The 22,810-nt window shown below is 43.3% G+C and overlaps 1 protein-coding gene across 6 annotated transcripts in view; it reads left to right on the top strand.

The window, feature by feature from the left end:
• Positions 1-22,810, top strand: part of AHI1 (Abelson helper integration site 1) — a 181,962-nt gene that overhangs the window by 138,126 nt on the left and 21,026 nt on the right. For all 6 annotated transcript variants that reach the window (XM_075924228.2, XM_075924227.2, XM_075924231.2 and 3 more), the window contains exons 20-21: positions 11,394-11,452; positions 19,414-19,479. In XM_075924228.2, the coding sequence (XP_075780343.2) occupies positions 11,394-11,452; positions 19,414-19,479 (125 nt within the window). The remainder of the gene's footprint in view (positions 1-11,393; positions 11,453-19,413; positions 19,480-22,810) is intronic.

Raw genomic sequence — 22,810 nt, 5'->3', positions numbered from 1 at the left:
ATTAGAGTGGGGAATGTGGAAATACCCAATGTGATCCTGGGAGACCCAGCTTACCCTTGCAGCCCTGGCTCATGAAACTGTACATGGGGCACTTGGGCTATATCTAGACTGCAAGCCTCTTTCAAAAGAGGCTTTTTCGAAAGATGCTTTCGAAAAAGCCTCTTTCGAAAAAGAGCGTCTAGACTGCAAGCGGAACTTTCGAAAAAGCAAGCCGCTTTTTCGAAAGAAAGCAGCGAGTGAGTCTGGATGCTCTCTTTCTAAAAAGCCCTGTTGGCATTCAAAAGCCCTGTTGGCATTCGAAAAAAGGCGTTCTTCCTCGTGAAATGAGGTTTACCGCCGTCGAAAGAAAAACCACGTTCTTTCGATTTAATTTCAAAAGAACGCAGCTGTAGTCTAGACGCAGGTGAAGTTTTTTCGAAAAAACCCCTGAGTCTGGACACAGCCTTGGACAGCAATGAGAAGTGTTTTAACAACAGGCTGAGGAAGTGCTGGTTGGTGGTTAAATTTGCCTTTGGGACAGGGCTGGGCAAAATATGGCCTGGGGGCCGGATCTGGCTCGCAAAACCACCGAAACTGACTCGTGGACCACCCTGCCAGGACCCTCAGGCACACAGCTACCGTGGGTTTAAAGTGCAATCTGGCGGCTCGTTGCTCTGGAAGGAGGGGGAAGCTTCATGTGATCTCTCCGCCCCAGCCTAATCCTTAGCTCCTAGTAGCCAGAAATAGCTGGCCAATAGGAATTGATCCCAGCCTATCTCTCAGCTCCTATTGTCTGGAACAGCCAGCCAAGAGGAGCAGAGAGATTGGGATGGCGGCAGTGCAAGACTCTCCCCCCTCCAGGAGCTAGAGCCACGTTGAGGGAATAGCCTGCAGCTCTAAGTGATCTGGGGCTACAGCAGGCAGGGAGCCCAGCCTTCCTTGGGAGTGCTGGCCAGGAGATGCTTAGTTAAGCGTCTCCCAGCCAGAGCCTGCCTCCCGCACCCCAATTCTCTCCCCCAGGTCACCATCCAAACCCTTTGCACTCCCCTGCCCCAGGTCACAACTCCCTCCCAGGCTCTTTACCCCTTCCTACACGCCTCCCCCAGGCCAGACTCCTCTCCTGCTCCCAAATACCCTCCCAGACCCTGCACCCCAATCCCCTGACCCAGATCACAACCCCCTCCTTCACCCAAACTCCCTCTCAGACCTCACATTGTCTCCTGTACCTCAATCCCTTACTCCGTGCGCTCTTCTGTTCCCAGCACCCCCTCCACAGAAAAGTGCAGCCCTTGACCACTTTCCAAAATCTTGGAGTGGTCCCTCATAAAAAATTATTGCCCACCCATGGTTTGGGAGATTGAAGGCAACATGGAGGTGTCTCTATGGCATGCTAGACCTCACTGAGAACAATATTCCCATGGTTATCACAGTATGTTGCACTTTCAATACTTTGTGTTAATCTAAGGGAAATTTGTTTGCTCGGCCTTTAAAGCCTACACTTGGGATTGTAATGATTGCTCTGTGACATTTCTGAACAGTAAATAAAAGCATTATACTGTTATATTAGCGTGCCTTTATTCATCAGGAAACTGTGATAGGAAATACAATAAAGCACCCCCAACAGCTGGTAAGGGAGGTGCTGACAAAAATTTCCAATCACAGGTATGTGTATGTCCAGGTATCGTAATCAAAGTTGAGAGGGGGGGTGGAGTGCATGGGAAAATGAAGACTCCAGAGCAGTGTTTCCCAATCAGGGTTCCGTGGAACCCTGGGGTTTTGCAGACCATCATCAGGGGTTCAGCGAGAAATCGTGGAATAAATAAATCAAAAAATTGTTTCTTACAATATAAGCTGACATATATATAACAGCTCTTTACAAATAAATTTTCTTGACAATAATTTAGCAGTAATTTAATTGCGCTCCCTGCTGTCAACTTTTTCTGGCCAAGCAAACATTTTCATAGGTAGGGGTTCCTTGGGATATGAAAAATTATTTTAGGGGTTCCTCCATGGGAAAAAGGTTAGGAATCACTGTTCCAGAGAGTGAAAAGAAATGTTTATAGATGTAGGGGGAGGAGTTGCTGGACACAGAATGTTTAATCTGCTGCAGAGAGGAGGATGAATCCATGTTGGCTCCCTGTGCTGCTTGACTAGACACTTGAGGAGCTCTGTCTGTTCCTCCATCAGCCTGATCATGCATTCTGTGGCCTGCCTGGCAAAGACCTGGTTGTCCTTGTGGTTCCGCAGCTCCCTTTTCAAGCATTGTTTCCAATGTCTGCAGGCAATCAGCAGTTTGCAAACCAAATCCTCCCTGTTTTCTTTAGTGAGCTTCTTTATCAGTTGCAACCTTTCCGACACTGTCCGTGGTGGGGCTGTCAAGGTCTCTGCTAGTCAGCTCAAAGCAGAAAAAGGAGTCTGTTAACATCATCTTACATGGTAACATTTCACTTAGAACCTCCTTTTCCAACATTTCCACTCGCTTTCATGCTGACTCTTCCAAGGAACTCATCTCAGCAAACATTATGATTATGGTGAGTGAGGGAAAGTGGTGGCTGGTGTCTTATCTATACAAAAGAAATTCCACGGAGGTGAGAAAATTCCCTTTTCAGAAGTATATTTCTAATTTTGCCACACTTCTTCACAGGTGAGTAGTAAGCTGGCAGACATCTGCCTGGTCTGGATAAGCAAGTAAATCGGCCACAACTTCTCCAGGCTGTGGCTTTTGCCCTGATCTGTATGTTGCCCACCTGTGTTCCGCTTTGGTTTGTGCACAAATGATTGATTAATAGTATGAGCTAGTGTCCTGCAGTGGGAGAGGAGACAGTATAGATGAAGAAGAAATTGCTGTGGATGAAATTACTAATAAGACATGTACAACAGACAAAAAGAATCAAAGAGCAAATCTAGAGAAAAGAGGTGGAAGTGACCAAAGAGACTCAAGATTAGATGGAGGAAATTGAATAATTGCTTCAGAGAGGCAAGGCCTGACCACTGCCAGCAAATAATGTTGACTCCATGCAATAGAAGGAAAAGTGCAGTGTACAGTTTACCGTTGTGTTGGAAGCAAAAATTACATGAATTAACTGATTATTTTGGCAGAGGCTGTAATAACTCATAGAAAATACTTCTAATCACTGAGTAATTGGAAACATTTTTGGCAGTGTATTTGTTTTATGCTCGTATAGTAGCCTAGTTGTATTGGCTGTCATTAGAAGGCAAACTTTTAACATACAACTTTATGAGCCTTATTGTGTTTATAAGGCTAAAACAAATACGGTGTTTGCTTCATTACTGTTAAAATAATATAAAATGACAACACTAAAGGTGACAGCTGCCACAGTATTGAATAAAATAAATTATCAACATTAAAACTCTGTCAATAATAAGCCACGGTTTTGTTCATACAATAGTTTCTTCTTTGAGTGCTTGCTCATGTCAGTTCCATCCTAGATGTAAGTGTGCCTTCGTGCACAGTTGTTTGAGATGTTTAGTAGCATCTGTAGGGTCAGCTGTGATGTCCTCTTGAATGCCACACTCATGCATCAGTACAACATGTACCACTGGCCCTGTGCTCTCTCAATTCTTCATACCTGTAATGATAACTTGGAGCACCTTTTTTCCCTTGCCTAGCAAGGGCCAGCAGTTATCCTATCTTTGAGCCTTAGGGCCTAATAAAGAGTTTATTGACAATAGTTAGCAAGTATTTGTCAAGTAATGGAGTTAAAAGTTAGTGTCTTAGTGGGAACTGCCCTAGACAGGATATGCCCAGGGCTCTGGGTTTTAAGTCCTATTCTGATAGTAACAGGCCTGTGCCTATTAGTGACCATCATAGCAGCTGCTGGCAGACTCACATGTGAGGGACAAATATTGCATCTGTAAGAACTTTCATCCAAGAACACAGAAGAAGCGCAACATCTTTTGAGGACCCTCCTCATAGAGGCCACTCTCTGCGCAGCCTCAAACCCATTCCAACTGGATTCTCCTCCGGGTACTTCACCCCTAGCACCAGGTTCTTCCTGGAACTGCTCCCTATCACTGCTGCTCAAGAAGAAGTCAAAGAAGTGTCATTCCTGGACACAGAGCAAGAAGATCCAGAGGACATTGGGTAAAGGACCCAGTTCAGGCCACACACCCATTACAGAGCTCCATGGGGATGCCTTCCCGATGGGGCCTCCTACCTCCAGATCCACCACCTACTCCCAGGAGTAGTTGCAGACCCAGATTCATGGCAGGGCTGATACCTTCCAGGCCCTCTCAACACCCAGAAAGCAAAGGCTTCCACTATTACCAGCATTATGCACATTGCAATAAACAGCAAGGGTCTCCAGATAAAAGATGACATTCTTTGTCTACACACCTCAGATTTCTTGCTTCTCAAACCAGATCTCCCGCAGGATATTCCAGGTTTCCAACACTGCGATTGTGGTCTTTGCCCTCTCACTGAAGATCACCCAAAAGGAGACATTATTGTCAAGGAGACAATTCCTCCCCCATGCTTTATGAAATGGGCATATGGACATAAATATGCATGACTCAAAGATGCTTTGGACAAATTACCTCATGTAACCTATCAATCACTGCTAAGTTTGTATATCTTATTTTGGTGTATGTATCATTCTTGTGTGTAAAGTATGAAATGGTTTATGGTTTTTAAATGTGCAAATGAAAGCCATCAAGGGTGTTTCCCATGCTGTGTCTGGGTAGTCATATGTAAACAGCCTCTTTTATCCTTTAAGTATTAGCAGTGGTTGGTCTTAAGAAGTCACATGGCCTCCCGAACTGGTAGGGACTGGCCAGGTAATTTCCCATGTAAATGAAAATCTATACAACAATAGGAAGCATAGGAAGCAGAGTCTTTGTCTTTGGCTGGCATGACACTCCCAAGAAAGAGAACCACAGACCCCAGGGAGAAGAGCTGCCCTGGTGTGGAGGCTTAGCTGGAATAAGAACAATTTCAGGGTGAGTTTGTAATGAGTTTGTACTGAGGTTTTAGTGTTAGAATTAGTGAAGCATTTTCTGTTATTTTAAGTTTGTAATCTACTTTGCTCTGCCTCTTCTCACTTAAAACCACTTAAATCCTACTGCTTGTACTTTATTTACTATCGAGCCATGTGTAAATAATTGTTACCTAGAGGAGCAGTGTATACATCTTCCTTCCATTGTTAAAAGGGGGATACCTAAATAATTCATTTGGGATTCTGATCCCATTTGAGGAGTGGTATCCAAGGAAGTTGGACCCAAAGAAGCATTTTCCTTGGACCTGAAGAGTATCAGTGTCTGTACTGCTCCTTTGGGGGACAGTGATCTCAGCTCTGTGCTTGGCTGTGGGAGACCAAGAAGCTGGCCCAGCAGGACAGGGTAACAAGACCCCCCAGAGAGCAGGAAGGCGAGTGGCAGTGGCCCTGTCAGCACCCTGAGAAGCACCCCAAGGGGTATTCTGTGACCGCACCCAGTCACAAACATCATGCACCATATCGCCAGCATCACTTTTGCTCCCACCAACCGTCTCCTCAATACAGTCCCTACTCCTAGAACCGTGGTCACCAACCTGTTAATCATGATTGACTGGTTGATTGGTTGGGAGGGCTCAACCAGTCAATCGCGAGGTGTTTGGGCCCCCCCCCATTTCCCTTCACCCCCAAGAAGAAGCCACCCACCAACACTACCTCCAGCAACAATAGAGGTAGTGCTGGCTTCTTGCAGGGTGGGGTGGCAGTCCCACAGCTGTGCGCCCCTACTGGGATTTCAGGAAGTGTGCAGGCTGCTTCCTTCTCCCCGAAACACCCGGAGTGTTTCCTGAAGCCAGGTCTGTGGTGTGCCGGGGACTCCCTTCTCCTGCTGCCTTCCTGCGCATGGGAGGGGGGAGAGGGTAGGAGTCCCGGAAGGAGGTGCGCACCGGGGACTCCCTTCTTTTGCTGCCTTCCTGCGCATGGGAGGGGGGAGAGGGTAGGAGTCCTGGAAGGAGGTGCGCACCGGGGACTCCCTTCTCTTGCTGCCTTCCTGTGCGAGGGAGCGGGTAGGAGACCCAGGAACAGGTGCATGCCCGGGACTTCCTTCTCTTGCTGCCTTCCTGCACAGGGCGGGTGAGGGAGAATGTAGGAGTCCTGGGCACCAGGGAACTCCCTGTCACCTGCCCCAGCACCCACTGGCAGCCTGCCACCTGCCCCGGCAGCCTGCCACCTCCCCCAGCACCCTGTCCCCTCCCCCAGCACCCTGTCGCCTGACCCAGCACCTTTGCACCTGCCCCATCACCCTGTCCACTAGCCCCATCAGCACTCACCAGCACCCTGGTCCCTGCCTCAGCACCCTGCCACCTGCACCAGCACCGTACTCCAGCACCCTGTCCCCTGCCCTCACCAGCACAGTTAGGGCCACATTAGTGAAGCTTAGGGGGGAGGAGCGCTGGAGGGGTTGTTTTTTTGCATCTCACTTCTGTGGCCCCAACTTATTATTCTGTGGGCCAGTGACCCCTGACTCAAAACAAGTTCCCTGCCCTTCTCATTAATAAAGACAATGCTGAAACTTTTTGTGGTGACAAAATATCTTATTTAAAAATGAAGACTGTCCAACAAGCCCCCAATTGGGGCCAAGTCCCCATCTGGTCGCAGCATTATGCCTGTACCCCCACCCCAACTCCAAACCTGAGCCTATCATACACTGAAACCCCCTGTCCTGAGCCATTGTGAGACATTCCCAAACTCCTGCACCCCTCCATTCTCAGTCTTTTGCCACAACACTCCTGCACCATCCATACACTGCAAACCTGTATCCTGAGCCCACCATACTCCCAGCCTCCCTGCCCTGAGCCCTTCACACATCCCAACCCAAATTCCTGCACCCTCACATCCACAAGCTTGTGGCTTGCTCAGCACCCCAACCCTCCACCTGACCCAAACACTCCCCAGTCTGGAGCCTCCTCCCCAAGCCAGCATCCCCTTCTCCACATCCTCCTGCATCCAAATTCGCTCCCAGAACTTGCACCTCTCACCCCTACCCACACCCAAATCCCTCATTCCCACCCCAGAGCCCACACCTCCTGTCTCAACCCAGTGAGGGTATGGCTAGACTACAAGAGTTTTTTTGGAATACTAGAGGTATCCTGGAAAAACTCTTCCACATCCAGGGACGTGTTTGTTCTTATGCTTTTTTTAGTGGAAGAGCAAACACGCTCTTTTGGCAACTCCTGTATTCCTCATTCTACTAGGAATAAGGGGGCTTCCGAAAGAAGGGGTTTTTCTGACATTTGGCCCAGTCTAAATGCGCCAAATGTTGGAAAAACCTCTTCCGACGGAAGGATTAAAAAAAAAAGTGGCAGTGTAGCTGTACCCTGAGAGTGTATAAGGGCTGGGGGGATAGCAAGTGAAAGAGAGGAGGGCCGTGTCCAGACTCAGGGGTTTTTTCAGGAAAAGTAGCCTTTTCCCGAAAAAACTTCCCCTGCGTCCAGACTCAAGCCGCGTTCTTTCGAAATTATTTTGAAAGAACGCGGCTTTTCTTTCGATGGCGGTAAACCTCGTTTCACGAGGAAGAACGCCTTCCTTCGAAAGTTCCTCTTTCGAAAGAAGGTGTTCTTCAATGTAAAGAGGCCGTCTTTGAAAGAGAGCATCCAGACTCGCTGGGTGCTCTCTTTCGAAAAAGCGGATTTCTCTTTCGAAAGATCCGCCTGCAGTCTAGACGCAATCTTTCGAAAGAGGCTCTTTCGAAAGATGCTTTCGAAAGAGCCTCTTTCAAAAGAAGCCTGCAGTCTAGACATAGCCGAGGAGAATAGAGAGTGCGGGGCTTCACGGAAAGGGTGGGGTCTTGGGGAAAGGATGGGGTAGATTGTGGCTTGCTCTGACATTTAAAAAGTGAAATTGGGTGTAAAAATGTTGGAGACCACTGTCCTACAACATGGGAAAGGTCTCTGAAATGGTACCAGTACTGATTCATCTGAAATGGTACCAATACTCCTCAGTACTGATTTATCTACTCAAGATACTGGTCACCCTCACTGACAGTTAGCCATCAGATGCCAGATTTAATGGCCCCATTGTGGTCACAGGAAGGAGATTCTCCAGCATGGAATGGGAGTTCAGCTCTTCACCAAGTCAGCACTAGCATGACTGGGCAGCTGAGTCTTTCTCAGCCTCCATGATGCCATCTTGATAGCAGAACTGATGTTATTGGTGTTTCTTGTTTTCCCTCTTTAGTAGATTTGTCTTTATATGGACCTGTAATTATATCAAAAAAGTATCAATACAAACATTTCCTTTTACTATATCAAGCTTTTCCTTCCACTCTTCTATGTGCTGTGCCTCTTCAGCCATAACCTTGACTAAGCATCTGATTCACGATATTTCAAAACCAACTGAGTTCTACTGTATTAAAATTTCTTGGATTAATCAACTTAGATTTTATTTTAACAAATTTATTCTTAAATCAGAAAAGCATTAAATATATACATATATACTGTTACATTATTTTTATTTTTAAAACTTTACACCAAAAAGCTTTGTTTTGAAAGGATTTTTCTAAATAAAATTTCACCTTGTCTTGGACTTCTAAGCTAAGATTCAGTCAGTTAGTTTTCTTTACAGCAAATTTACAATAAATTCATTAAAATAAGGGAGTAAAATCTTTCAGAATCCCAGTTTGGGCCCTGCTCTCCTCTTCAGGCAGTGCAGCGATGTGCTACCCTCTATTCAGGCTGGATTCTGCAAACACTTGCGAACTGAAAAAGTTTACTAATCTTTGTAAGGTTGTGAAGTATCAAGCCCTAAGAGGGTTGCCTTAGTATCTGACAAGTAATATATACTTTCCTTTAAGGGGCACTGAGATTAAAAAAAGGACGTAATTAAAATTTCATATTTATTATAAAAATATCTTAAATTACTAAAATTGAAAGAATTTCTTTTCATTGCATGTTTTTTACAGTTCTCTCATCTTGGAAAATTAAAATTTCATTTGAATTCATATAACTTTCAGATTCTGAAACTAGCACAATGCTGGTGTGTTTTACTTGAAAAAAATAGCATTAGAAAGTTTAAATTGGAGACATTTTAGCTGGTCTTGAGTTTTGCACAATTTTTTTAAACCATAAACTGTCAAAATTAACTGTATAAATCCTATGTATTCTTTACGTGGATTCTGTATGTAATAGGGATTACATTTTACTCTTGATACCCGAAGGCCTTGCTCTGGTAAAACACATAAACACATGAATGACTTTGCTGTAATGACTTTGCTCCCATTGACTCAGAGACTTCTCACTTGCATAAGTGTTTGGGTAAACCTTGTGTGGGCTAGAGTTTACTTATCTACACTTTTCTAGCACCTAAAAACTCTATTTCACACAAAAGCACCCGGAGACCAAGAATTCAGTTACTAAGCATTTTCAGCAAGGATTCTACAGGGTCAACCTCCCCTCATTCAAATCCAAAAAGAACAAAAGGAATGAGCTTAATACTTAAGTTCCAACTTGATAAAATCTTATAATAATTTTATCAAGAAAAACTTAATTTCTGCAACATAACATAGCTATTTTATAATCCACATAATATTCACAGTGATACATAAATATTCATAAAGAAATTAAATCTAAACAGGTTAGTTCCCACAGAAACACCATGAGAAGAAATTCTGATTTCCCAAAAGCTTAGGTTGAGTTCATCTGAGTCTCAGTTACAGTCTTTGTTCTCTGAAATCTGTTCAAAATCAACATCATTCTTCCACTTGCTTGTAGAAATCTTCTGATGGAATTAATGCAGATACTTCTTTCTTCTCTACTGAAATCACTCAGCTAATTAATAAACCAACCACTCAGTTTAAATATATAGAAAAAAACGGTCATAAGAAAACTACAAACTGAGAATAGCAATATATAAGCAACCTTTTCCCCCATTTAAATAAGAGAAAGGTTGGTGGATCATATTAGTTGAGACAGTTTAACTAAAACAGATTGGCTGAAATCAAACTTTCCAAGTATACAATAAAAATTAGTTTTCCCTCCCAATTTCCCCTTTCTGTATTTAATCCTATCAGGATTTCCCTGTTGGAGGGTTAGCAGTATAACCTGCTGCAAAATGCTTCAACATTAGGGAGAAACAGCCTGTTTTCTGCTCCTCTGGCTTAACTTCTTCCAGCCCACATATGGCAAACGGCCTTTTGCAGAGCAGCTGCCCTGACTTCTTACCTTCATGGAATCTCAGTCAAGCTACAGAGAATCTGTTAAGCATGCCCCAAATTGTCACACCTAACTAAGAAATTTCTGAGTGTTGAGTACTAATTATGCATCTGCCTAGCAACAATGACCCAGACACAACTCACCTTAAATTTGTCAGATCAGAGTCTAACAAATTGTAACTCCTTGAGCTTGCACCTTTCAATTACATATATCAATATCTTCCAGTGGTTAAACATTTACGAGTAAATCTCTTATGACTATGACTAACACCACTGGCTTACCAGGAGTATAGTGCGGGTAGAGGTTGTGGAAGGTTTCCCAAAGATCTATGCATCTGAATCTTAACCAGAAAAATCCCCATTACTCAGAGTGTTGGCTCCTTGTTATGCTAAACTGAGTTGGGTTTTGTGATTGAAGACTAGAGTGAGACCTTAGAACTCATTTTTATTTAAAACCTAAACTAGGATATGAGCCCTCCTCTCTCATGGCAAAAAGCTGGTGAGCTTAACTCTATGATATTTGGCCTCCCTCTGCTCCATCTTCTTGAGGGGAAAAAAAGAAAGATGAAATATCTTGAGCAAAGCTATAGCATTTTGTATTTTCATGATGTCTCTATCTTTTAAAGATGTTTTCTTAGGTGTTATACAGTAAAAGAAACCAATAACAAAAAGATAAAACCATAGATGATAAAAGGATTTTCTTGAGCTTAGCCAATGTAATAATTTCAAAAGGAACAAATTTACAAGTACCACTTTTTCAAATGCACCGAATAAAAAGTGAATAAAATAAACAGCAAGATGTGTTGTGGTAGGAAGTCAGATGATGAAAGGGAAATACTGAATAGACATACTTATTCTTTCAGATAAAATGAAGTAATTCCTTTGAGAGGTTTTGTGATCATTTCTGACTGAAAACTTTGTATGCGCTACTCAGAAATACAATGAAAAAAAGGCAGTGTAGCCTACATAATAGTATCTGTTATGAGCATGAAGTGGCATGTGGACATTGCTTATGCTATTGCTCCGAATCATTTGAATGAAAATATTGGATTAGCTAACCTTGTGTCCTGTCTATTAGTTAGATAAACCCTCCAACTGTTCCTGACTGAAGGTTGTGTAGTTGCAACTGAAAGATGCTGCTGCTTTTCATTAAAGTTTTGTGATAAATGTCCTGCTAGCATAATGTTTTTAAAATAAAGTGGTTTATTAGATAGAACAGATAACAAGCAAAAATTCACAGCTTTGTCTTTTCACAGGGAGTTTCAGCCCAGTAGGAAGTCCTCTTAGCCGAACACCATCAGTCAGACTACAGACGGTAAGGAATTCTATTTATGCATTTTTTAAAAATTGATGTTAAACTATAAAATGGCATTCTTCACAAGTGGCTTTGTAGAATAGCTTTCTAACCTCCTTTTATTCACAAAAGAAGTATCTTCAAGGAAGCTTTCCTGGCTGTGTGGGCTTTTACCTCATGTAGTTGACATAGAGGTCTGAATTTTTTTTAAAGGTAAAATATAGTCCTTTCTCTCTCACTTGCTGTGTGTGTGTCTCTCTCTCTTTCTTGTTGTTTAGAAATTAATATGCCAGAATCACACTTCTGTATTTTTTATATTTAGCAGAAACACAGGCTATGCTAAAGAGGGAGAAATGTGGTTGTAAATTAAAATTGGCCATTGGATCAAATTGCAGTTGTTTTTTTACGCTTAGTTCACCTACATCTTATTTCGAGCATTGATTGTACCAATTTCCTTATGGTAACCAAAGTGAAATCATAAATATCTTCTATGTATTTCTTTTATTGTTCATATAGGAATCAGTTAGTGATGATGTATGCTCCATCCTGATAATTCGCCCCCAACCCAAAAGAGTCCTTAAATTCTGTAAACTTAGTTAACGTCAACCATACAATCAAAAAAGTACATATTTTTAAAAATACCAGGGAGGGTAGAAGAGGTAATGTTCTGAACGCTTTGTGTGTGGCCCCCTGACAAAATGGGTATTTTGCTCTGTGACTGTAGCCCCCTTATGTCCGCAGTTGAAATGTCCTGCCCTCATGTGTTATGGTAATTGCCTGCCAGTTGCTGGCCCCCAGATGGTTCACCAGAAAGAAACATAAATTAGGTTGTTCCCTTAATTCTCGGAACCTGTTCCACCATTTTGTTTTTGTCTCATTCAGACCTTCATTCGCAAAATCTTTTAATGCTGTCTTGTATAAGGCTGATATGATAAATAAGACTTGTCTTGAAAAGCAGTGCTGAAAATATATTTTTACACTCATCTTTTTTTCTATTGGCAAAGTGACTATTGTAGTTGGACTATTTTATATGTATTTAATTCTAGCTATCAGCCAATTATTAGGAAAATATGAATTATCAATATGTATGTCAGTGCTTTTTTTGCTATAACAACCCTTTAGAGTATCTATAATGTTCACTTGGTATGGGAAAGGATTTATAAATAAATTAGCAGCATTCTGTTAAACTTGGGGGAATTGAGTATATTTTCATTAACCCTTTTTCTAGTGGTGCTATAAATAAAGATGTAATATCATGGAAGTTATATCCTTTTAAAAAAGAAAGTAAATGTTGCCAATTAAAGACAAAACAGATCAAAATAGTTTTGCTGTGTGTTTGATTAATCTTAGGAGTTGGACTCTTTCACATACTTCTGAATTCATTTTGTCTTGCTTTCTTTATCCCTGTAGGCTTTGCTGAGGCAGCTGTGTTTGCATTTCTGTTTTCTGTTTGTACATTGTAGGATTCAATAAAGTGCAGCCTGGCACAGGTTTTTTTTCTCTAGGCAGATTATGGATTCTCATGCTCATTAAATGCTGAAGGACTATAATCAGATAAGGATCATATTCATCTGAAACCCAAGGAAGTAACATTTACTGTGGTTTCAGGATATTAAATTTATTAATTAACACTAAAGTCCACTACACTATTTAAGATGTTACTGCTTTTTCTGAACATATAGGATTTTATTGTAACTATTAATACTTTCCCTTGTTTTTTCTCTTTGTGTATATATGGAATGAATACATTAAGATTCAATATTAACCGTTAATTTAAGAGTGCTTTCCATTTTGAAGGCATTAACCTAACTTGGATGATATTTTTCATATTCTCATATTTCATTTTGAGAATCATCAGTCATTTTGAATTATGGTCCTCTCCTTGAAAGCACTTACAACTCCTTCCAGGTTGGCATCATCCAAAAACTTTATAAGTGTACAGTGTGTGTCATTGTCTAAATCATTGGTGAAGATATTGGTGAATATCTCATTGGTGAACACAACCGGACTGTAGAACCCCACTTGTGATGGCCTTCGAGTATGACTGAACCATTGATAAGTACTCTCTGAGAACAGTTATCCAGCCATGCACACACCTTATAGTAGTGCCATCTATGTTGAATTTCTCTAATTTGTTTATGAGAAGACAATATAAAGAGGTTCATGCAAGACAATATAAAAAGCTAAGATAAAGGCAAGGACACTGCAGGTCCAGGAGAACGTGCAGGAGCAAGCCACTAAACCATTAATGGTTGCAATTGATCCTGTGGCACTGGCATTTTCCTTGTCCTTGCCAGACAAAGCTATAATGGGGCCCCCTTCACCAGTACCCCAGGATCATTCTAAAGTGCACCAAGAGCTGTTCAAGAGGATAGCTGCCAACCTAGGCTTCCAGATTGAGGAGTTAGAGGAAACTTCAAACTCCCATTTTGATGTCCTCTGCTCCACAGCACCAGGGTGATATTGCCCCTCTGTGAAGGAATCTCTAAAATCACTACTGCCCTGTGGCAGGTTCCCTCTTCTGTGCCTCCTATCTCCGAGAGAGTGGAGCACAAATACTTTGTGCCATCCAAAGGCCAGGAATACTTGTACACCTGCACGGTCCCTATTCCCTAATGGTTAGAGGCAGTTAACCACAGAGAGAGAACCAGTCAACCCAGAGCTATCCCTAAGAGCAAAGGCTCGAGGAGGGGAGATTTGTTTGGACCTAAAGTTTATTTGGCCTCTAGCCTCCAACTGAGGGCAGCCAACCATCAGCCTCTCCTAGGACACTGTAATTTTAATGTCAGACCATGGTCAAGTTTGAAAACTGCTTTCCTGAGATTTTGATGAAGGAGCTCCAGATGATCCTGGATGGGGGCACAGATGTGGCCAGAGCAACCCTCCAGGTGGCATCGGAGGCTGCAAACACTACTGTCCGATTCATGGCTTCATCCATCACACCGTGCCAGGCTTCTTTGCTACTCCTCTCTGGTCTGTCCACAGAGGTTCAGCAGTCAATGCAAGACCTCCCACTTGATGGGCAAATCCTTTTAGCAGAACAGAGAGACAATAAGCTCCTTAAGGACTCCCACATGACCTTGAAAACACTGGACCTGTAAGTTCCCAGCCCTGCCTACAAGCAGTTTAAGCTGTAACAGTTTAAGGGTCAGGTGAGCCACTTTCACTAGGAGCTTCCCCATAAGAAATCTTGGGGTTGTAATTAGTGTCTTAGCCTTCAGCCCCCATCTGCATCCAAGCGAGACTTGACCCACAGCAAACAGGCATGCAAACACCCATTTTGAGGGGTTGCTTGAGGGTGGCTTACCAGACTGTTCTCTGGACCCTTCCTTCATTTGTCAACTACCTTTCTCTCTTCCTGGGCATTTATAACATCAGGCTGATGGCACAGGGTTACACCCTTTAGCTGCTTTCTTACCCTTCTTACCAGCCCACCTCCCTATCCCTCTTCAAGGACCCTACTCACAATGGTCTCTCCACACAGGAGGCAAAGGGATTACCGCAGGTAGGTGCTGAGGAGGTAGTTTCTCTAGAGTATAGGAACAAGGGATTCTATTCCCATTACTTTTTAATTCTCAAGGGCAGGCTGCGGCCCATTCTGGAATTGTAAAACTTGAACACCCACTTAGAGGAACTAAAGTTCCAGTTGGTCTCCCTGGCCTTCATCACTTACTCCTCGGACCCAAGAGACTGAAATAGTGCCCTCAATCTGAAAGATGTGTACTCCCACATTTCTATGTTCGAGGGTCTGAGACACTTCCTCTGTTTTACAGTTTGTCCTATCCACTATCAATTTCCAGTCCTCCCATTTGGCCTAGCAACAGCACCGCTGGTATTCACCAAGTGTATGTTGGTGGTTGCTGCTTACCTCAGACATTGTGGTATCCAGATCTATCCAAACCTCAATGACTGGCTTGTCACAAGGCAGCTCTAGGCCCTGAGGGATGTCACAGTGCTGCTGGCTACATTGCCTTGTTGGTGAACAACAAACAAATCCAGTACAGAGGATAGAATTCATCAGGGCGGTGCTTGACTCAACCTCTGTCAGAGCTTACCTACTGCAGGAACGTTTCAGGGCATTAGTGGACCTCATCGCAGTAGTTTCCACATTTCTCCTGACCATGGCCAGGATTTGTCTATGCCTCCTAGGTCATATGGCACTGTGCATTTATGTCATGCACCACGCCAGGCTCCAGATGCGACCCCTGTAGCAATGGTTGACTACAGTCTACTCCTAGTCCAGGCACCACTTGGAGAACGTCATTACCATATTCGTGGTGATACTTACCTCACAATAATGTTGAACCTATCCTGGAATGTCCTAGAAGAAGTGCCTTTTGACAGCACTCCTCACTCAGTCGAGTTGGTCTTTTATGCCTCACACCTTACTTGTTGTTGCAGGATCACAGTTATCTCTCTAACCCCAACTTCATATCCCTCCACCTCATGACATGGATATGGCATAGCTGAACCCCAAGGGACAAACCAATTCAGAAGCAGTCCAGCAGGTCCTTCTCAGGAATAGAAATCCCTTGACTAGACTGACTTACCTGCCAAAGTGGGCAAGGGTCTCCTACTGTGCAGGTGAATGGGATATATCCCCTTCACATTTTTTGTTTCAATTGATTTTGGATTACAAGTTTCATCTGAAGAACCAAGGCTTGGCACACTCTTCTGTCAGAGTCCATCTGGTGGCCATTTCTGCCTTTCATCCGCCGAACCAGGGTCAGATGGAGTTCTCACGTTACATGACAGTCGGGTTTCTAAGAGGGTTTGAGAGGCTTTTCCCACAGGTGCAGCTCAATCCCTCAGTGGGATTTTAACATAGTTTGGCCAGGCTCACCTGCCTGCACTTTGAGCTTTTGTCTTTATGCTCCTTGTCCTACCTATCAGGGAAAGTAGCTTTCTTGGTGGTGGTGACATCAGTGAGATGAGTATTCAAGTTGTGAGCCTTGACCTCAGAGCCACGGTACATGGCCTTCTATAAGGGCACGGTTCAACTCTGGCTCCACCCAGCCTTTCTTTCCAAAGTGGTAAATATTTCTGCATGAGCCAGGACATCTTCTTTCCAGTCAGTTACCCTAAACACCATGGGAAACAAAGAATGGCCCTGACTTTCTACCAAGACAGGACAAAGCCTTTTCATAAGTCAACCCAGTTTTTCATCTCTATGGCTCCTACGATGAAAGGACTTCTAGGGTCAATTCAGAAGATTTCAAACTGGATCATCTTTTGCATTCAGACTTGTTATGAGTTGGCGGCAGTCCCTACTCCACTACCATCGGAGCCCACTCTACCATAATGCAGGCACCTCAGCAGCCTTTCTGGTGCATATCATAATCCAGGACATTGGTCAAGCTATGACGGGCTCCTGGGTACATATATTCATTGTCCAATATGCCATCACTCAGCAGGCCAGAGAGAACCCTGGGTTCAGCAGAGGTATGTTGCAATCTGGGTCTGTGAACTCCTACCCACTTCCATTGGTACTGCTTGGAATCACCTAAGTTGAATGAACACAGCCAAGTACTCGAAGAAGAAAAGATGGTTTCCTGTTTCCATAACTATACAAGATGTGTTGCTGATGTCCATTCCACAACCCACCCTCTTCCACTATTGTCATATTTCCAGCAAAAAGGAGCATGGCATTTTTTGATAGCCTCTGAACACAACTATCCTGCACTCCAAAAACAGCATTGTCATGGAATCTGAATTCAACATGATTGAATTGTTTTCACTTTGCAATAAAGGGGAGCTCTAATAGTATGTTTAATCATGCTAGAGCCACATCTGCCCAAAGCTTCAGGACAGTTTTGAAAAAAATATTTTATTGACATAGTGAAAAGGAGTCATGTTTTAAAAGTATCGAAGAAGCCAGCTATATCTCAATTATATTATAGTGAAGTGTGGGAGATTAAGTGTACTGGGAAAATTACTTATTCACCACAGCAGATCCGAACCTTCTACCTTAACAATCCCTGTGTTTCAAGAGTGCAGCTGTAGTCATAAATCTCAATCTGCCAGCTCTTGAGTAGGGTCTGTACATATAGGCTACGTCTACACTGGCCCCTTTTCCGGAAGGGGCATGTTAATTTCAGCTATCGTAGTAGGGAAATCCGCGGGGGATTTAAATATCCCCCGCGGCATTTAAATAAAAATGTCCGCCGCTTTTTTCCGGCTTTTAGAAAAGCCGGAAAAGAGCGTCTACACTGGCCCCGATCCTCCGGAAAAAGCGCCCTTTTCCGGAGGCTCTTATTCCTACTTCAAAGGAATAAGAGCCTCCGGAAAAGGGTGCTTTTTCCGGAGGATCGGGGCCAGTGTAGACGCTCTTTTCCGGCTTTTCTAAAAGCCGGAAAAAAGCGGCGGACATTTTTATTTAAATGCCGCGGGGGATATTTAAATCCCCCGCGGATTTCCCTTCTACGATAGCTGAAATTAACATGCCCCTTCCGGAAAAGGGGCCAGTGTAGACGTAGCCATACTGTCACTTATACTATTTAAAACCGTACCCCACTTACTCCTTCAAGTGGAAACTCTTCTTGGATTCATGTTGAAATAAATGTTTAGTACAACATCTGAGTCTATTCTGTGGGGTGGCGCATGGCTTTAACAGCTCCCCTCACTTTAAGAACTTAATGAGACCCACTTTAGAACACGAATGAATTATGAGAAAGACATAATCATTCAATAAGGTAATGGGGGCTTTATAAATTCGTTAACTAGTTATCTAAATAATATTAATAATAATCCTGATGAATCATTGTTGAGTAACAACTCCCATCCTCCAGGCTAAGCACACTGCCTGCAGAGTTCTCTCAGCTTAGCGATTAAAAGATGAGGAATAGGCTGAAACCTGCATGGCTGGGTTAAGTACCAATATGCCATTTACAAGTTCAGTAAACTGTACTGTAATGCAAATGTGTTATGTACAGAGCATGTATATTTATCAGATCAGATTTAAAGATTTATTATTGTGTGTGTACTTTACAAAAATTCAGTAGCACATTGGTAGTAGATATGCTAGTAAAATGTAAGATGGACTGCAGCGGTTTGCTTTGATACTTTATTAGTATATGGTTAATGTGGTAAAAGTCATATACTGAGTCTCATAAATTAGCTGAAACTGAGGTTAGAAAAGCTAAAGTTCCATGGTCATCAAGTATCCCTCTCCTAGATGAGTTAAAGGTGAGTCATCATGTGAAGGTGCATTATACTTTAGTAGGGGCAGGAATGCAGATCACTTGAGATTTCAGAGATGACCACAAATTCTGCTCTCCTTGCTGAAGTTTGCTAGAATGCTGATCCTTTCAAAAGGACATAGGGATGGCTTAATGGAAATAGTATTGGGGGAATAAAAGCAGCATCAACTTTAAGATGTGCATGCATTTGTTTGGGATAAATGAACATTTTTAAGAGACAAGGAAAGAGACAATGTTATTGGTACCAAAAACATTTGAACTGAGTGTGAAATGAAGGAAATAGAAGTTGAATGTGATTTCTCATGATTTTAAACTGGTTTGTAATTTGGCAGAATCTATTATGGATGGAAACGTCACTTCCAAATGCCCATAGTTGATTCTTATATTAAAATATCTTAGTCCCTTTTATTCTGGTCACATAATGACATACATATGCACAATGTTTCTGTTCTGGGTTGTAGTATGCACCCTTTGGCACCATGAGCCACCATGTAATGTAATGCAGGCAAACTCAGAATGAGTACTCATTAGCAGCCTTTTTTTTTCTTACCACAAAGGGTTGTCTTTAGTGGGGTACATATAGCAAAGGAGTTTTAATTAAATCTTCTCCTAAATATCTTTAATCAGTAATCAGTATATTATCTAACATCATTTGCATTTTGCCTCGGAAAAACAAAAAATAATATTACACTGTCATGTTTACAGTATATGACAAATGCTCATTTTAAAAACTGTCCTTATCAAAATATTGCAGGTTAATATTCAAATAATTTCTTCTTTTAGAGTGATAATCTTCTGGTTACATCTTATATGAAAGGAGCAAGTAGTTCTACACCAGTGCAAGAGACAGTATGTATTGTGCAATTGTTTATTATGTCAATATTTTTGGAAATATTAATCTATACCAGTATTGTCACCACCAGCACTCCTCCTCCTCTGACCACGTTGTAAATCTAGCCCTTTAAAAACGCCTGGAAACCAAACATTTTGGCTGAAGGACATGGTTTTTTTTCCAAAACAGAATTTTGGAATTTGGTGTCTAGTTCAAACTAAAGGGTTTTTTTTCTGTCAGCGAACCATAAAATCAGTTATTTGCCCAGCTCTAGTTCAAATATCTCTAATGGGATAATAAAAATATTGGTGACTTCCACTTTTATATTTAGTCAGTGATTCCCTAATTTCCCTAAATCAGTCACAATATGAGATACAAATTTTGATTTCCCTTGCTTTTTTCTAAGTATATTGCAAGTTTGTAATTTCAGTTTTGTAATTTTTCAACCACTGAACATTTTATTGTAAGACATTGCAAAAATGCATAGCATTGTCAAGTCTGCCTTTTATCTTGTGCATTCTGCAGAATATTTACCTTTCACTTGTGACTTACTGGTTTTCACAGTATTATTTCCAAGGGGTCCTTACATTTTTCAGTTAGTTGGTATTCTCAGAGCACCCCTTCCTGGATGAGATTGTATAAGCCGCATCCATATAAATTTTACACTGGTAGTGATGTTTTTGATTTTATTGTTGCCTTTCTTGATGGGGAGGACAGGTATGTTTGAGAGGTAGGTATTCAGTTACTCAGTTTCTTTGGTCCTATAGGGTATGTCTACACTACAGCATTAATTTGAGTTAACTTAATTCAAAATAGTTAATTCGAATTAAACTAATTTGAATTAACGCATCTGCACACAAAATCTATTTTGAAATAGCACGTCTACACTGAGTGGACTCTGAATCAGAGTTAAGGCTGTCCGGAACCAGTTCCGGCGGGGTACCAGGTCAGGACTTAATGTATGGGGCTGCTGCCTGAGGCTATCTGAGGTCTGTGCTTAAAGGGACCCTATCTCCACCCCAGACAGACAGTTCTCAGGTTTCCCTGCTTGCTTGTATACTTCGATGAGGGACAGCAAAGCATTTGTGCCTCTGCGTGCTCTGTTTGCCCTCACTCGGGATACCACAGCACTGCCACAGGGAGCCAGAGCTGCTCCTGGGCACTCTGGTGCATCTTGTGGACACGTTGCCATCAGTCTGGCTGCACTTGCTGCAGACTGCCATCTGGGAGGTCCATCGGGAGGCTGTCAGTATCCAGGGGGCCCTGCAGGAGAGCTTCTGCCCTGAGGAGCACTAACAGTCTCCCTGGTCTGCCCCACTGGGGGCTTGTGCCCCATTCCTCCCTCACGTCCTTCCACTTACCCCTTCCTAGCCCGCACTTCCTGGTGTCAAATAAAATACCCTTTTTTTCAAAAATAGAAACAAAATGCGGGGGGGAGACTAGGGAAAGGAGGCGGGAGACGGGAGGAGAGAGGGCGGGAGAGGGGAGGGGGAAAACTGGAAGGAGGGAGCTGGAAGAGGGAAGCAAGGGGAAAAAGGGAGGGGGAAGCTCAGTTCTCAGGGGTGGGGGTCTCGTCAGGCCACATGTCTCCCAGCACAGTGGGTGCGGGGGCCTCAGCGTCCCCGGGAGGATGCAGAGGACGGTGTGGAGGTTGAGGTGGGGGGTGTGGAGATTGAGGAGGAGGTTGAAGAGGGAGAGATGGGAGGGGGAGAAGAAGTGGGAGGAGGAACGGTAGCTGAGGGGGCAGCAGGCACTGGAGCGGCACGAGGCAGCATGTTCTGCACCAGGGTCTGCAGATGGGTACAGATGGCACAACCCTGGGCAAGCAGCTCCCTCCGGAACTCCATTCTTCATGTGCCCGCTGCTCCATGATGCGGGTCAGGGCTCACAGGGCCCCAGCTGCTGCTCTCGATACCCCTGCTCGCTGCCCCCTGGGGTGCCACGGACCACACCGCCCCCAAAGATGCGGTCCAGTGCCTCGAAGTAGGGGCAGATGTCTGCCCCTGCTGAGGAGCTGCCCTGAGTAACCCTGGCGTACCCCTGCCACATCTCTTTAATTTTCAGGCACACCTGCTTCTGGGTGCGCCTGTGGCCTTTTTGAACCATGGTGGCAGCTATGCAGCTGTAGACGGCCGCGTTCCTCCATCTACTGCGGAGATCATGGACATTGGGGGCCTGCCCCCAAACCTCAATGAGGTCCATGATTTCCTCACTAGTCCAGGAGGGAGCTCAGCATCTACGACCCCTGGCTGGCTCCTGGGTGCTGGGGGACTGGGCGGGGGACGGCTGGCTGGCACTGGCTGCCCGGCTCATGGTGGGACCACTGGATCAGGAGCAGAGACTGCTGGCAGGCCTGGATCTGGCACATGCAGTCTGGCCAGAGTCTACCCCTTTAAGGGCTCCGGGGCTGGGGGAGAGGAGAGGAGTTTTCCTGGTTTGGCCCAGAGTGGCCACCAGGGGAAACTGGGAAGAGCTGGAGGCCAGCTAATTCGAATTAAGTGTCTACACAGCACTTATTTCGAATTAGCTATTTCGAATTTAGTGTTACTCCTCGTAGGATGAGGTTTACCAAATTCGAATTAAGCGCTCCGCTATTTCGAATTAATTTCGAAATAGCGGTTTGCATGTATAGATGCTATTAAAGTTAATTCGAAATAATGGCTGTTATTTCGAATTAACTTTGCAGTGTAGACATGCCCTTAGATATGTTAGTGGCAGCTAAGTGAAAGTTTGGATAGATTCATGTCTAATTAGTAGCTAAGCTGATCTTAATGGTTTGAGGCTGGCCAAATGACAAAGTACCACACTAAATTCACAATTATAGAAGCATTCTCTTTTCAATTTCTTTAATATCCCTAGTTGCTGTTTGTGATATACAGGTGTGCTTTGCTGGGAAAAAATAGTCTGTGTAAAATATACTATAATTGTGTCTTTGGGAGAAGGGGGAAGATTCCTACATGTACAGATGTTCTCTATTGTTTTTACTCTTTTCTATTCTCTTGGTCAAAGTGGGACAGAAACCACTCCCTGATCATATAAGTTGTGAAAGCTAAATAAGAAATGATCCCTGGTACTTTTATTTTCAGGGTAGTTGGAAAGGCTGTGATTGGTGGTTGTGTATTTTATGTAGTATGAAAAGGGGGAGAAGCCTATTAAAACTTTTCTAATGAAGCATGATGCAGCAGTGAAGAATGTTTCAAAGGCAAATGACTTTATTATATAGGCAATATGTGGACCCAATATTCAAATGTTTATAAGAGATATTTGATTCAAAACAAAATATTACAAATAAATGAAAGGATCAAAACAAAGCTTTATAATGAAATTGTTGTATTGGAGTTTTCCATC

This window comes from Pelodiscus sinensis, chromosome 3 (genome assembly GCF_052426305.1).
Source record: "Pelodiscus sinensis isolate ZL-2025 chromosome 3, ASM5242630v1, whole genome shotgun sequence".
Lineage (NCBI taxonomy): Eukaryota > Metazoa > Chordata > Testudines > Trionychidae > Pelodiscus > Pelodiscus sinensis.
This window is presented reverse-complemented; position numbering and strand designations above follow the sequence as displayed.